Here is a 16412-nt window from a genome sequence, read left to right as displayed (position 1 = left end):
TTTAAAATTAAAGTAAAGGACTGAATAGAGATTTCTTTAAAAAAAAAGACATAAATGGCTAAAAAATAATTTAAAGTGTTCATCATTCTTAGCCATGAAGGAAATGCAAATTAAAATTACTTTTTGAGACTTTATCTCAGAATGGTCAAGACCAACAAATGATAACAGACAAGAATTTGGGGTAAGGGAAAATGTCATGCACTTTTGGTGGTACTGCAAACTGATAAAGCCACTGTGCAAATCAGTGTAAGTTTTTCAAAATAATAGAGCTAGGCCTAGTGTATAATCCAGCTATCATACACCCAAAGGATTCTACATCCTACTACAAAAGTAAATTATCTTTTATGTTCATTGCTCCTCAGATCTCTATTAACTGATGGATAATGAAAACTTGGTACCTATATTCATGTAAGGTAACATCAAATTATGCAAACTGCAGGTAAATTGATAGAATTGGAAAACATTATATTGAATGAAGTAACCAAATATATAAAAATAAATGTTGTGCACTCTAATTCTTATGTGGCTCTTACCATCAAATCTTTAGATCTATATGACTAACTTGGATGTCTTATAGAAGCCAGGAAACTGCAGATAGTATCTGTGGAATGCTGGGTTGTAAATGGAACATAAATTGAGTATTACACCCTCTCCCTTCAAGGTCCAGGGATCATTACAAAAGAGGGGGTAATGATGGCTGTAAAAGTTAAATGTCAAGGAAGACCAAGGCTAAACAGTTGTCTTTTTGAAATAATGGGACCAGTGCACTCATGATTTAGACAGATCTCTTTAAACATTGAAAATTTTTCAAACTGTTGGCCCTATAAGTACAAGGAACATGTTTTAACTTATTTTTATGTTGCTAGAACTAGATACAAAACAGATGCCAATTATCCGTTGCTACTAAAAACATCAGCCTTTACCACAACCAACTAGCATACACCAATAGAGAACTCACACTATAATGACTTAATTCCAGTAAGTCTAAAGAGTAACTCCTTCCATAACAATGACAACTTGGGCAAAATTGCAAAGAATATGAATGATTTTCAGGCATAACCAAAACATGTCTTTTATTTTTTATGACCCGAGTCCAAAGATGCAATCCAACTAGTTCCAGAACATTTACACACATTTTTGTCTACTAAGCAAACAGAACAAAGTTTTTAAAGGGACATATACAGCAACAACAAAGGACTAATCTGTCAGTCAAGGGTTGGCTTCCCCATTTCTTGCCTTTTCTTTATATCTATCCAAACTCTCTATCTTTGATTCATCTTCTTTGTTATGCTGAGTATATTCAATCTCTTTTTCTGTGTTTGGAATTGTTTTCCCCTTTGGAAGCAAGAAACATTCCGCATTCAAAACTTGTTCAGCAGTCATTGAACTTCTAAAGTATATCAAGCTACAGAGGAGGGACTTGACATTATCATCCTGCAAGAAAAAAGAAACATTTAATAAATAATCAGAGCCAAGGCTGCACATAGAACCCCTGTCTCAAATAAATAAATAAATAAATAAATAAATAAATAAATAAATAAATAAATGTATGTAAAAAAATAATCAAAATCAAAACTAATGACAAAAAGAACAAATCTATAATGACAGAATCCAATTTATAAACAAAAACAAAAACACCCCTTCTAGTTACTGGCATAGGCTAACCTCAGTTTTCTATCTAGATGTTTAGATTCTTTCCAAGTTTATCTACATTTCATTGGAAAGAGATATCTCCAGTAATAAGAAAACAGAATTTACTTACCAGGGGAAATACAAAAGCAAAGAGAATCATAGCTACAATAAAATGAGTGAAGTATGAAAAAAACTTGCTCCTTAACATGAAAATTCCACACCACTACTACCCAGCATTGTAAGGGAGACTCCAACAACTTAGCCAGGGAAAATAGACAAAAATAAAACAAAAAAATTGAAAGGTGAAGATATAAAACCATCATTATTTGCAAATGATACAGAGGTATGTTAAAGCATTAAGAAGCCCACTAAAAGTTATTAGAACTAATAACTAAGAATAATTAAACTAGAAAGATGGCTCAGGAATTAAGAGCACTGCCTGTTCCTCTAGAGGTCCTAAGTTCAATTCCCAGCAACCACATGGTGGTTCACAACCATCTGTAATGGGGATGTGATGCCCTCTTCTGCTGTGTCTAAGACAGCTACAGTGTACTCACATTAATAAAATAAATAAATTAAAACAAAGAATAATTAAACAAAAGAGTTTCAAACCATAAGATATAGTTGAACCATATACTTTGAACCATAAGATATAGTTGAAAGAAATAAAATTTCTAAGTAAATGGGGAAATCATCAATGTTTCGTGGATCAGCAAATAACAAGAATAAGAAGCCACAGAGTGAAAACAAGCCTTACTAGATTAACTGGCATCTTTATAGATGCAGACAAGCTACCTCTGAAATTTATAGATCAGAATAATAATTATGACGATTTTTAAAAGAGCATATAACTCCTATATCCCAATTTCAAATATCTATTAACAGTGATATCAAGACAACATGACACTGGCAAAGGAACAGACACAGATTGTCCTTGACTTCTGATGCTTGGACTTACATTTTTTACTTTACTATGATGTAAAACCAAAAGCACTTTTCTAAGATTATACTTCAAATTTTAAATTTTGATACTTCCAATATTAGCAATAAGTAGTATAATACTCTCATTGATGCTGAAAATCCTCAGTGATGTGCACTCACTTGATTACCAAGATAATCAAGCAATTTTCTGAAGTGTACTGTGTGCTAAACTGTAAATCCTGCAGGTAATATGGACTATATGCATTTTAAACTTAAAATATGGCCATAATTCTATCATAATAAGAGGAACATCTGTAACACAGCAAAAGAGAATTCAGAGTCTAGAAAGAAACCCACACAGTTGTCATCTACTGATTTTGACAAGAATGACATGACCCTCTAATGATTATAAAATGGTCTTTTCCACAAATAGTGCTGGGACAGACAGCCACATGCAAAAGACCAAGGCTAGAATATTACCTCTTAAAATATCCAACAATTTAATTCAGAATAGACAAAAGATCTAAATATAAAAACTTAAATTATACAACTGTAAGAAGAAAATATAGAGGTAAATCTTTCCAAGTTTAGACTTAATAAAAACTCTTGAAAATACTCCCTTAAGTACAAGCAACAATGGACAGTGTGAATTGAAAATTATACTTTTGCTTCAAATAACACTATCAAGAAAATGAATACAGAATGAGGTAAACTATTTGCAAACCACGTGTCCAATATATTACTTGTTTAGAATATAGAAGCAACCATTAAAATTCAAAAATCTAAGGGCAACACAATTTTTAAACTATAAAAAACAGTCAGAGTCTGCACAGGCATTTCTCTGAAGAAGACACCACAAATTTAAACGAAGACTGTGAATGAGTCAGTGTTCCCATTATGGTGGCTAGAATCAAAAAGTCTTATAACCAGTGTTACTGCAGTGAAACTGAGCTCTCACATATGCCACTACAAATGTAAGATAACTTCTTGGAATCTAGTGAGTCTTCAAAGTACTAAATAAACAGCTGCCACATGGCCCATTAATCCTACCACTAGGTATATACCCAAAAGAAGGGAAATATGCCTGCTCAACTGTCTGTATACAAATGTTTATATCATTCTCCATAGTAACCAAAATGTCCATAAATAGGTATAATAAATTGTAATGAATCTATCACTAATATTACCTAGCCATGAAAGGGATGAAATACTAATACTAGAATTTGCATGAAGCTTGAAGCATACAAAGTATGAAAGCAAAGCATACTATACCTATATGATAGCAAATTATAAAGAAACAGAAAACATGTAAGTAGTTAATTAGAATTAAGGTAAAGAAATACCAATAGTGAGAGATGGCAGGTGCAATGAGATGAGTCTGTAGTGTTGGTTGGACACATATAATTATACTAAGAACCACTAAGTCAACACTTAAGGTGGATAAACTGTAAAGTTGGTTATCTTTGTATTTTTAAATTATTTAATGCTTTACAGAAAGGTATGCTATATATCACTAAACTTTAAGATCCATTAAATTTTTAAGAAAATTAAATATCAAGCTATGATGAACCATGATTTAAAAAAAAAAGGCTCCAACAGAAAAAAATGCCTCACGAACCTTTCCTTCCTTAAATTGCTTCTTGGCATGTATTTGATCATAACAATAAAAGTAACTAACGGAGAAATCCCATACTGAGAGCAAGGATCAGTAATCTGACCCTGTAGTTCCTGGGTCTTTGGAACTCTACAGAAGGACTGTGGAATCCCCTGGAGTGTTGCAAGCAGAGTATGCTGTGCTTCTAATGAGTTAGGTAAGAGTGCCAAAAGGACATCATCTGACATCTAGCAGCAGTTTACTCCTTGAGGTTTCAGAGGGGAACAGGATTCTTACTGTTAAGTGTGCTAGAGGCAATCCATGTGATAGTCTAGAAAAAACACAAACAAAACTTGTGCTTTCTTCCCATACCCTGAGAACCTGGGTGTGAGGAGAACCTGAATAAAGGAATGATACATTAATGTATCTGGCAGGGGAAAGTTCAAGACAGAACATTCAAGCTGTGGAATGGCTACTGATGACTTTTTCCACTAAGATCTACAATGCAAGAAGAGTTCAAAAGTGAACTAGAAAGACACACATACACAAAAAAAAGTTGTAATTACTCAAGAAAAAGATCCTGGCAAGATTACACTGTTAATTTCACTTCCAATGTTTCAATCCTTGTACCTAGTACCCTAATACCCTAATACCCTAGTACCTAGTTCAATAATTCCTGGTCCCAGACAAGTACTCAAAATAAGTTGTCTGAAAACATGTTAATGGCAAAGCTATATCAACAACATACATGAATTTCTAAGAAAAGATCTACATCTTAGACACTTACAAAAATAAAACATTTATTTCAAAACAAAATAACCTTGGAACATATAGTAAACACTGTATTTCCTTATTACATAGACAATCTGTTAATTATCTGGCAGTGGCACACGTATAGTACTTCTATTTTCTTCTATGCTTCTTTATTCCTAATGCAAGTTTGAATTTTTATAAAAATTAGAGAACATTTTCAAAGACTTGTAAATTTATATTACTACATATTCCAAATGAGTAAATAGCTGAAGGAAACCCACCAAATGAAACTGATCTACTTTTGGAATTCCATCTTCATTTGTCTCAAACTCTTGATTTGGAACAGAAAGCTGCAAAAGAACACAAAAGTGAATAGGCTTCAAAAGTATCGAAATCAGTGGTTCTCAACCTACAGAAGCCTCATATCAGATGTTTATATGTATGATTCATAACAGTAGTAAAATTATAGTAATGAAGTAGCAATGAGATAATTTTACAGTTGGGGGTCACTACAACATGAGGTATTAAAGTGTCACAGCACTAGGGAGGTTTAATTACTAATCCTAGAGAGTCTAATCTGGACCATTTTCACAAATAATCGACCCATAGCCCACTGGCTGCGTGTATGTTGGAATAAACAGGAATGAAACGCAGCACTTTGTAAAGTGCAACATCAGACCACAATGTCCAAAGACTGGATACCTCTAGATTCTGGTGAATAGAGAGAAGCTCATAATAAAGCATATTTCTCATGCAGGATAAAAACTCTTAGTAAAAACTGCTTGCACAAATAAGCAAATAGCTTCTGAAGCACCTACAGTGATAATTAGTTGATAGGCACACCATAAATACGCACTGTATATTTCCTCACGTTCTAAGAAAATGTAATAGGAGCTAGAGAGCTGGTTCAGTGGTTATACATACTTACTGTTCTTACAAGGGACCTGGGTTCTATTCTCAGGATCTACATAGTGGTGCACACCATGAATAACTAGGAAATCTAATGCCCTCTTCTGACTTCTGCAGAACCAGACACACACATTGTGTACATACATGCATGCATGCAAAATGTTCATTTGAAATAAAGTGAATAAATCTATTTTTTAAAAAAGAAAATATTCTGAAATTTAGTAATCTGTATTATGTTGGATTTACCTATTCTCAAAATTTAAATACCAAGAAAATAAATTCAGTAAGTTTCCTTCCATTCTAACACTTACCTTCTGTTCCTGAAATATAAGACAAACTTTAAGAAACTATTTCTCCTAGTTAGTTCTATGTTAACTTAGTACAAAATAGAGTCATCTGGAAAGAGGGACTCTCAATTGAGAAAATAGCTCCAAAAAAATTTACTTAGGCCAATCTGTTGGGCATTTTCTTGATTAATAATTGATGTGGGAGGGCCCAGACCACATTAAGTAGTATCAACAGTGCAGATGGGCCTAAGTAAAGACACTGATTATGCCATGAGGAGCAAGCCAGTACGCAGCACTCCTCCGTGGTTTCTGCTTCAGTTCCTGCCTCTGGGCCCCTGCCTTGACTTATGATGATGGATTCTGATATGGAAGTGTAACAAAATAAACTTTTTCCACCCCAAGTTTCTATAATGCTGTTTTATCACATCGATAGAAAGCTAACTAAGATACTATTAAATATACCAAATATCTTACATTCACAAAGGTATTCTGACTCCTATATATATCATCACCCATCCCTAACAACTATAAATCAATGATTGCTCTTCTCCTATACATAAATCCATATTCCATACTTACTACTATTTTGGTGGGGAGAAATACAGTTACACAAGAGAGAGGGGGGAGGAGAGAGGGAGGAAAAGAGAGAGGAGGAGGAGGAGAGAAGGAGAGAGAGAGGGGGGGGGGGAGAGAGAAATACAGGTACACAAGAGTGTGTGTGTACCCATGTGTGCACGCATGTATGCAGAGAGGTCGACTTCAGTTGTCCTTCCTTGGAAATTATATTCATTATTTTTCTATTGCTATGATAAAATTCCATGACCAAGACAACTTATGAAACAAACTATTTAATTTGGAGTTCATGATTCCACAAGGTTAGAGTCTGTAATCATCATGGCAGTGAGCATGGTAGCTGACAGGCAGGTATGGCACTAAAGCAGTAGCTGTACACTCAGATCTCCATACATAAACAAATCCTGAGTGAAGTAACCCAATCACAGAAAAGCACACTAGGTATGCACTCATTAGAAGTGGGTATAAGCCCAAAAGCTCGAATTACCCAAGGTGCAATCCACAGACCACAGGATGCTCAACAAGAAGGATGACCAAATTGTGGAAGCTCCCACCCCTTCTTAAAAGGGGGAAAAATATCCATAGGAGGGGATATGGAGCAAAGTTTAGAGCAGAGACGGAAGGAACGGACATGCAGAGCCTGCCCCACATGTGGCCCATATATATATACAGCCACCAAAACTAGATAAGATTGATAAAGCTAAAAACTGCATGCTGAAAGGGACCGGATAGAGATCTCTCCTGAGAGACACATCCAGAGCATGTCCAATACAAAGGTCAATGCTAGCAGCACACCACTGAACTGAGAACAGGACCCCCCCCCTTTGGGGGAATTAGAGGAAGGATTGAAAGAGCTGAAGGGGCTTGCAAACCCATAAGAACAACAATGCTAACCAACCAGAGCTTCCATTGACTAAACCACTACTGAAAGAGACTGTACATGGATTGACTCAGGGCTCCAACTGCATATGTAGCAGAGAATTCCTTGTTGGTGCACCAGTGGAAGGGGAAGCCCTTGGTCCTGACAAGGTTGGACCCCCAGTGCAGGGGAATGTTGGAGGGGGGCAGGGAGTAAGGGTGGGTGGGTAGAGGGAACACCCATATAAGGGAGGAGGAGGGGAAGGGGACTTATGGACAGGAAACCAGGAAAGGGAATAACATTTGAAATGTAAATAAAGAAATAATATATCTTACTTAAAAAGTTTTTAAAAAGATATAAGACCCTGGGAATGGTGAAGTCTTCTGAAACCTCAAAGCCTGCCCGCAGTGACACACTTCCTCCAACAATACCATGATTCTTTGTCCTTCCCAAACAGTCCCTCCAACTAGGGTGAAAGAATCCAAACAAATAAGCCTATGAGGGCCTTTCTCATTCAAACCACAAAAGTCATCAACTACCCTATGCTTTGAAACAGAGTCTCTCCTTATGCTGAAACTCCCAGATTAGGCTAGCCTGGCTGGCCAGTGATCCCCAGGGATCTATCTGTCTCCAACTTCCTAATATTAGAATTACAGGTACACACCAAACACTTGGCTTTTTCACATGAGTTCTGGAGATTGAACTCAGAACCTCATGCTTGCATAGCAAGCACTTTACCAACTGATCTATCTTTCCAGCACACATGTTTAATTTCACATATAAGTATTTTACTACAAAAAATGAGAGACACTACTGTTCAGTGGCTTCATGGCCCCAGAAGCACCCTGCCCCCTATAAATAAACTATGCTGTCAGGAAACCCAAAGAAGGCATATGCTACAAGACAATAAGCTAAGAAGAAACTATGGTACTTGATACACTGTAAGTCCCAAGGCAAAAACCTGGACAGGAACAGAGTATCTGCGGAATATCAACATGCTCAGTGTTCGGAAGGACAACCCAGGAGTATGCCAGCAGTAAACTGGACTCCAAAAAGCTGAGACAAGATTACAATCTGGGACCTGACAAAGGATTGATCACTGCTGGAATTAGTATCTGTGACCTTAACTCCTCTCCCTTGATTCTTTTCTGTCTAATAATTTCTATCTTATTTTCCTTTGGAATGGAATGGCTATAACCTGGCTAAAGAGTCTTTTTTTTTTCTCCATCTTTATTAACTTGGGTATTTCTTATTTACATTTCGATTGTTTTTCTGTTTCCCGGTTTCCAAGCCAACATCCCCCCTAACCCCTACCCCTCCTCTTCTATATGGGTATTTCCCTGCCTATCCTCCCCCCATTACCGCCCTCACCCCAACAATCACGTTCACTGGGGGTTCAGTCTTGGCAGGACCAAGGACTTCCCCTTCCACTGGTGCTCTTACTAGGATATCCATTGCTACCTATGAGGTTGGAGCCCAAGGTCAGTCCATGTATGGTCTTTGGGTAGTGGCTTAGTCCCTGGAAGCTCTGGTTGGTTGGCATTGTTGTTCATATGGGGTCTTAAGCCCATTCAAGCTCTTCCAGTCCTTTCTCTGATTCCTTCAATGGGGGTCCCATCCCCACTTAAGTGGTTTGCTGCTGGCATTTGCCTATGTATTTGCTGTTTCTGGCTGCATCTCTCAGGAGAGATCTACATCCGGTTCCTGTTGGTCTCCACTTCAGTGCTTCATTTGTCTTATCTAATTGGGTGGCTGTATATGTATGGGCCACATGTGGGGCAGGCTCTGAATGGGGGTTCCTTTTGCCTCTGTTCTAAACTTTGTCTCCCTATTCCTTCCCAAGGGTTTTCTTGTTCCCCTTTTAAAGAAGGAGTGAAGGATTCACATTTTGATCATCCGTCTTGAGTTTCATGTGTTCTGTGCATCTAAGGTAATTCGAGCATTTGGGCTAATATCCACTTATCAATGAGTGCATACCATGTTTGTTTTTCTGTGATTGGGTTACCTCACTCAGGATGATATTTTCCAGTTCCATCCATTTGCCTATGAATTTCATAAAGTGATAGCTGAGTAGTATTCCATTGTGTAGATGTACCACATTTTCCGCTGTACCATTCCGCTGTTGAAGGGCATCTGGGTTCTTTCCAGCTTCTGGCTATTATAAATAAGGCTGTTATAAACATAGTGGAGCACATGTCTTTTTTATATGTTGGAGCATCTTTTGGGTATATGCCCAAGAGAGGTATAGCTGGGTCCTCAGGTAGTTCAATGTCCAATTTTCTGAGGAACATCCAGATTGATTTCCAGAATGGTTGTACCAGTCTGCAATCCCACCAACAATGGAGGAGTGTTCCTCTTTCTCCACATCCTTGCCAGCATCTGCTGTCACCTGAGTTTTTGATCTTAGCCATTCTGACTGATGTGAGGTGGGATCTCAGGATTGTTTTGAATTGCATTACCCTGATGACTAAAGATGTTGAACATTTCTTTAGTAGTTTCTCAGTCATTCGGCATTCATCAGTTGTGAATTCCTTGTTTAGCTCTGAACCCCATTTTTTTTGGTTCTTTTTTTCGGAGCTGGGGACCGAACCCAGGGCCTTGCGCTTCCTAGGTAAGCGCTCTACCACTGAGCTAAATCCCCAGCCATTTTTTAATAGGATTATTTGTCTCCCTGCAGTCTAATTTCTTGAGTTCTTTGTATATTTTGGATAAAAGCCCTCTATCAGTTGTAGGATTAGTAAAGATCTTTTCCCAATCTGTTGGTTGCTGTTTTGTCCTAACAACAGTGTCCTTTGCCTTACAGAAGCTTTGCAGTTTTATGAGATCCCATTTGTCGATTCTTGATCTTAGAGCATAAGCCATTGGTGTTTTGTTCAGGAAATTTTCTCCAGTGTCCAAGTGCTCGAGGTGCTTCCCCACTTTTTCTTCTATTAGTTTGAGTGTATCTGGTTTGATGTGGAGGTTCTTGATCCACTTGGACTTCAGCTTTGTACACGGTGATAAGAATGGATCAATCTGCATTCTGCTACATGCTGACCTCCAGTTGAACCAGCACCATTTGCTGAAAATGCTATCTTTTTTCCATTGGATGGTTTTGGCTCCTTTGTCAAATATCAAGTGACCATAGATGTGTGGGTTCATTTCTGGATCTTCAATTCTATTGCATTGCTCTATCTGTCTGTCTCTGTACCAATACCATGCAGTTTTTATCACTATTGCTCTGTAATACTGCTTGAGTTCAGGGATAGTGATTCCCCCGGAAGTCCTTTTATTGTTGAGGATAGTTTTAGCTATCCTGGATTTTTTGTTATTCCACATGAATTTGCAAATTGTTCTGTCTAACTCTATGAAGAATTGGCTTGGAATTTTGATGGGGATTGCATTGAATCTGTAGATCGCTTTTGGTAAAATGGCCATTTTTACTATATTAATCCTGCCAATCCATGAGCATGGGAGATCTTTCCATCTTCTGAGGTCTTCTTCAATTTCTTTCTTCAGAGGCTTGAAGTTCTTATCATACAGATCTTTCACTTGCTTGGTTAAAGTCACACCAATGTATTTTATATCATTTGGGATTATTATGAAGGGTGTTGTTTCCCTAATTTCTTTCTCGCCTTCTTTCTCTTTTGTGTAGAGGAAGGCTACTGATTTATTTGAATTAATTTTATACCCAGCAACTTTCCCGAAAGTGTTTATCAGGGTTAGGAGTTCTCTGATGGAACTTTTGGGATCACTTAAGTATACTATCATATCATCTGCAAATAGTGATATTTTGATTTCTTTCTTTCCAACCTGTATCCCATTGATCTCCTTTTGTTGTCTGACTGCTCTGGCTAGGACTTCGAGAACTATATTGAATAAGGAGGGAGACAGTGGGCAGCCTTGTCTAGTCCCTGATTTTAGTGGGATTGCTTCAAGTTTCTCTCCATTTAGTTTAATATTAGCTACTGGCTTGCTGAATGTGGCTTTTAGTATGTTTAGGTATGGGCCTTGAATTCCTTTTCTTTCCAGGACTTTTATCATGAAGGGGTGTTGAATTTTGTCAAATGCTTTCTCAGCATCTAATGAAATGATCATGTGGTTTTTATCTTTCAATTTGTTTATATAGTGGATTACATTGATGGTTTTCCATATGTTAAACCATCCCTGCATCCCTGGAATGAAGCCTACTTGACTATGATGGATGATTGTTTTGATGTTCTCTTGGATTTGGTTTGCAAGAATTTTTATCTTTGCATCAATACTCATAAGGGAAATTGGTCTGAAGTTCTCTTTCTTTGTTGGGTCTTTGTGTGGTTTATGTATAAGAGTAATTGTGGCTTCATAGAAAGAATTCGGTAGTGCTCCATCTGTTTCAATCTTGTGGAATAGTTTGGATAGTATTGGTATGAGGTCTTCTATGAAGGTCTGATAGAATTCTCCACTGAACCCATCTGGACCTGGGCTCTTTTTGGTTGGGAGACCTTTAATGACTGCTTCTATTTCCTTAGGAGTTATGGGGTTGTTTAACTGGTTTATCTGTTCCTGATTTAACTTTGGTACCTGGTATCTGTCTAGGAAATTGTCTATTTCCTGCAGATTTTCAAGTTTTGTTGAATATAGGCTTTTATAGTAAGATCTGATGGTTTTTTGAATTTCCTCTGAACCTGTAGTTATGTCTCCCTTTTCATTTCTGATTTTGTTAATTTGGACACATTCTCTGTGTCCTCTCGTTAGTCTGGCTAAGGGTTTATCTATCTTGTTGATTTTCTCAAAGAACCAACTTTTGGTTCTGTTGATTCTTTGTATAGTTCTTTTTGTTTCTACTTGGTTGATTACAGCTCTGAGTTTGATTATTTCCTGCCTTCTACTACTCCTGGGTGTATTTGCTTCTTTTTGTTCTAGAGCTTTTAGGTGTGCTGTCAAGCTGCTGATATATGCTCTCGCCTGTTTCTTCCTGCAGGCACTATGAGTTTTCTTCTTAGCACAGCTTTCACTGTGTCCCAAAAGTTCGGGTATGTTGTACCTTCATTTTCATTAAATTCTAATAAGTCTTTAATTTCTTTCTTTATTTCTTCCTTGACCAGGTTATCATTGAGTAAAGCACTGTTCAACTTCCATATATATATATGGGCGTTCTTCCCTTATTGTTGTTGAAGACCAGCTTTAGCCCGTGGTGGTCTGATAGGACACTTGGGATTATTTCTATCTTTCTGTATCTATTGAGGCCTGTTTTATGACCAATTATATGGTCAATTTTGGAGAAAGTACCATGAGGTGGTGAGAAGAACGTATATCCTTTTGTTTTAGGATAGAACGTTCTATAAATATCTGTAAGTCCATTTGGTTCATGACTTCTCTTAGTCTGTCTATGTCTCTGTTTAATTTCTGTTTCCATGATCTGTCCATTGATGAGAGTGGGGTGTTGAAATCTCCTACTATTACTGTGTGAGGTGCAATGTGTGCTTTGAGCTTTAGTAAGGTTTCTTTTATGTACGTAGATGCCCTTGTTATTTAGAACATAGATATTTAGGATTGAGAGTTCATCATGTTGGATTTTTCCTTTGATAAATATGAAGTGTCCTTCCTTTTTTGATGACTTTTGGTTGAAAATCGATTTTATTCAATATTAGAATGGCTACACCAGCTTGCTTCTTCAGACCATTTGCTTGGAAAGTTGTTTTCCAGCCTTTTACTCTGAGGTAGTGTCTGTCTTTGTCTCTGAGGTATGTTTCCTATAGGCAGCAAAATGTTGGGTCCTCATTGCATATCCAGTTTGTTAATCTGTGTCTTTTTATTGGGGAATTGAGACCATTGATGTTGAGAGATATTAAGGAATAGTGATTATTGCTTCCTTTTATATTCGTGTTTTGATGTAAGATTGTGTTTGTGCTTTTCTTCTCTTTGTTTTGTTGCCAAGATGATTAGTTTCTTGCTTTGTCTAGTGTGTAGCTTGCCTCCTTGTGTTAGGCTTTACCATTTGTTATCCTTTGTAGGCCTGGATTTGTAAAAAGATAGTGTAAATTTGGTTTTGTCATGGAATATCTTGGTTTCTCCATCTATGTTAATTGACAGCTTTGCTGGATACAGTAACCTGTGCTGGCATTTGTGTTCTCTTAGGGTCTGTATGACATCTGTCCAGGATCTTCTGGCTTTCATAGTCTCTGGTAAGAAGTCTTGTGTAATTCTGGTAGGTCTGCCTTTATATGTTACTTGATCTTTTCCCCTTACTGCTTTTAATATTCTTTCTTTGTTTTGTGCATCTGGTGTTTTGACTATTATATGACGGGAGGAGTTTCTTTTCTGGTCCTATCTATTTGGAGTTCTGTAAACTTCTTGTATGTCTATGGGTATCTCTTTTTTTAGGTTAGGGAAGTTTTCTTCTATGATTTTGTTGAAGATATTTACTGGTCCTTTGAGCTGGGAGTCTTCACTCTCTTCTATACCTATTATCCTTAGGTTTGATCTTCTCGTTGTGTCCTGGATTTCCTGTATGTTTTGGACCAGTAGCTTTTTCTGTTTTACATTATCTTTGACAGTTGTGTCGATGATTTCTATGGAATCTTCTGCTCCTGAGATTCTCTCTTCTATCTCTTGCATTCTGTTGGTGAAGCTTGTATCTATGGCTCCTTGTCTCTTCCTTTGGTTTTCTATATCCAGGGTTGTCTCCCTTTGTGCTTTCTTTATTGCTTCTATTTCCATTTTTAATTCCTTCACCTGTTTGACTGTGTTTTCCTGGAATTCTTTCAGGGATTTTTGCATTTCCTCTCTATAGGTTTCTGCTTGTTTATTTATGTTTTCCTGCATTTCTCTAAGGGAGTTCTTCATGTCTTTCTTAAAGTCCTCCATCATCATGTCAAATTTGATTTTAAATCTAGATCTTGCTTTTCTAGTGTGTTTGGATATTTTGGATATTCAGTGTTTGCTTTGTTGGGAGAATTGGGCTCTGATGATGCCATGTAGTCTTGGTTTCTGTTGCTTGGGTTCCTGCACTTGCTTCTTGCCATCATGTCTCTGATGTTACCTTGTTCTGCTATTTCTGACAGTGGTTAGACCATCCTATAGGCCTGTGTGTCAGGAGTGCTGTAGACCTGTTTTCCTGTTCTCTTTCAGCCAGTTATGGGAACAGAGTGTTTTGCTTTCAGGTATGTAGTCATTCCTGTCTACTGGTCTTCAGGTGTTCCTGTGGACGTGTGTACTGAGTCCACCAGGAAGGTCATTTGGAGCAGAAAAGTTGGTCTTGCCTCTGGTCTCAGTCCTGGAGTCGCTTCTCAGATCTGGGTTTCAGCTCTCAGTGAGGGCCGCAACCAGAAGGGCCTGCCCCAACTTTGCTGGGGACCCTGTGCACAAGGGGCCCAGATGGTGCTAGGTGTTTTCCTCTAGCATCAGAAATGTGGGCAGAAGCAGCAAACCACTGAACTGAGAATAGGTCCCCCGTTGAAGGAATCAGAGAAAGAACTGGAAGAGCTTGAAGGGGCTCGAGACCCCATATGTACAACAATGCCAAGCAACCAGAGCTTCCAGGGACGAAGCCACTACCTAAAGACTATACATAGACTGACCCTGGACTCTGACCTCATAGGTAGCAATGAATATCCTAGTAAGAGCACCAGTGGAAGGGGAAGCCCTGGGTCCTGCTAAGTCTGAACCCCCAGTGAACTAGATTGTTGGGGGGAGGGCGGTAATGGGGGGAGGATGGGGAGGGGAACACCCATAAAGAAGGGGAGGGGGATATTTGCCCTGAAACCGGGAAAGGGAATAACACTCGAAATGTATATAAGAAATACTCAAGTTAATAAAAAAAAAAGAAGTGAATAATGCTAATAAATAATATATATTGAGTGTGCCCTGCATATGAACACTAAAAAAAAAAAAAAAAAAGAAATGTGGGCAGAGAGTAGTCTCCTCTGGCTTCCCAGGGGTACCTGCCCCTCTGAAGGTCTAGCTCTCCCTCCCATGGGATTTGGGTGCAGGGAGCTGTTTGACTGGGTCCCTTCAGATCCGGGTGGTGTCTGGACCGCAGCAATGAGTGCTAAAGAGTCTTTAACAAACTCTCAAGACCCAGAACCCATTTAAGTTGTCTGACTACATTTCTTCTTTTTATTCTATCTTGAGCTTCTACTGATGGACCCTCACCTCATCCCTTTTATTTCCTCTTTCTATTTGCTTTTTCTTCCTCATCAACCCAATATTAGCCACTGGTTTTACTCTCCTACCTTCCACTCAGAGCCACAGTAATTATCATCTTATTATGTACTGTACTATCAGTATCTTTTACTTGGTTACATTTTAAAGGGTGATGATTATTTGACTATTATTTTAAGTTCATAATGGATCTAGCCTTTGAGAGGGATAATTTTTTCAGACAATAGTCTACTTTCAGTTAAGTACTAGAGACTAGGGGCCTGAACAATGCAAACACACTGAAAGAAAGTGGGTATGTTTTAAAAACCAACCAAACTAATCCAGATGTGCAAATCCCAGGACGAAACCACAAAAAAAAAAAAAAAAAAACTATGAAAAACTAGGGCAACAATACTTCTTGATCTCAGCATTGCCCAGTTGCCTATAGCTCTTTGTCTAGAAATGAGCCCAGTGAGTTTTCCCCTTCTGTGTTAGCATGTAGGAAGAGCCCTCCAACTGGTTATCTAACAATGAGATGGTCCCCTGAAAGCATATTGATGTATTTAGGAATATGTGTGTGTGTGTGTGTGTGTGTGTGTGTGTGTGTGTGTGTGTGTGTGTAACAGTTAAAGTAACTAATGCACTACTAGAACATAATAAACCACATATGCATATTTTATGTCCAGACAGACTATTAAGAAAATCACAGAGAGGGTGAGAGACAGTAAAGCACTTGCGGTATAAGCATAAGAATCCCCAGCACCAACATTAAAAGTCACCT

The 16412-nt window shown here is 37.9% G+C and overlaps 1 protein-coding gene across 2 annotated transcripts in view; it reads right to left on the bottom strand.

The window, feature by feature from the left end:
- Nucleotides 1–1050: 1050 nt before the first annotated feature.
- The window catches only part of Stk31 (serine threonine kinase 31), a 94292-nt gene continuing 78930 nt past the window's right edge, over nt 1051–16412 (bottom strand). The window contains 2 exon segments of one of the 2 annotated variants that reach the window (NM_001191971.1): nt 1051–1434; nt 5182–5250. In NM_001191971.1, the coding sequence (NP_001178900.1) occupies nt 1210–1434; nt 5182–5250 (294 nt within the window). In that variant the 3' untranslated portion in view covers nt 1051–1209. 2 annotated transcript variants of the gene reach the window in all.

The sequence above is a fragment of the Rattus norvegicus genome, chromosome 4 (assembly GCF_021556685.1).
Source record: "Rattus norvegicus strain SHRSP/BbbUtx chromosome 4, alternate assembly SHRSP_T2T, whole genome shotgun sequence".
NCBI classification, from domain to species: domain Eukaryota; kingdom Metazoa; phylum Chordata; class Mammalia; order Rodentia; family Muridae; genus Rattus; species Rattus norvegicus.
Note: the sequence above shows the minus strand (reverse complement) of the source record. Positions and strands in the feature narration are given on the sequence as shown.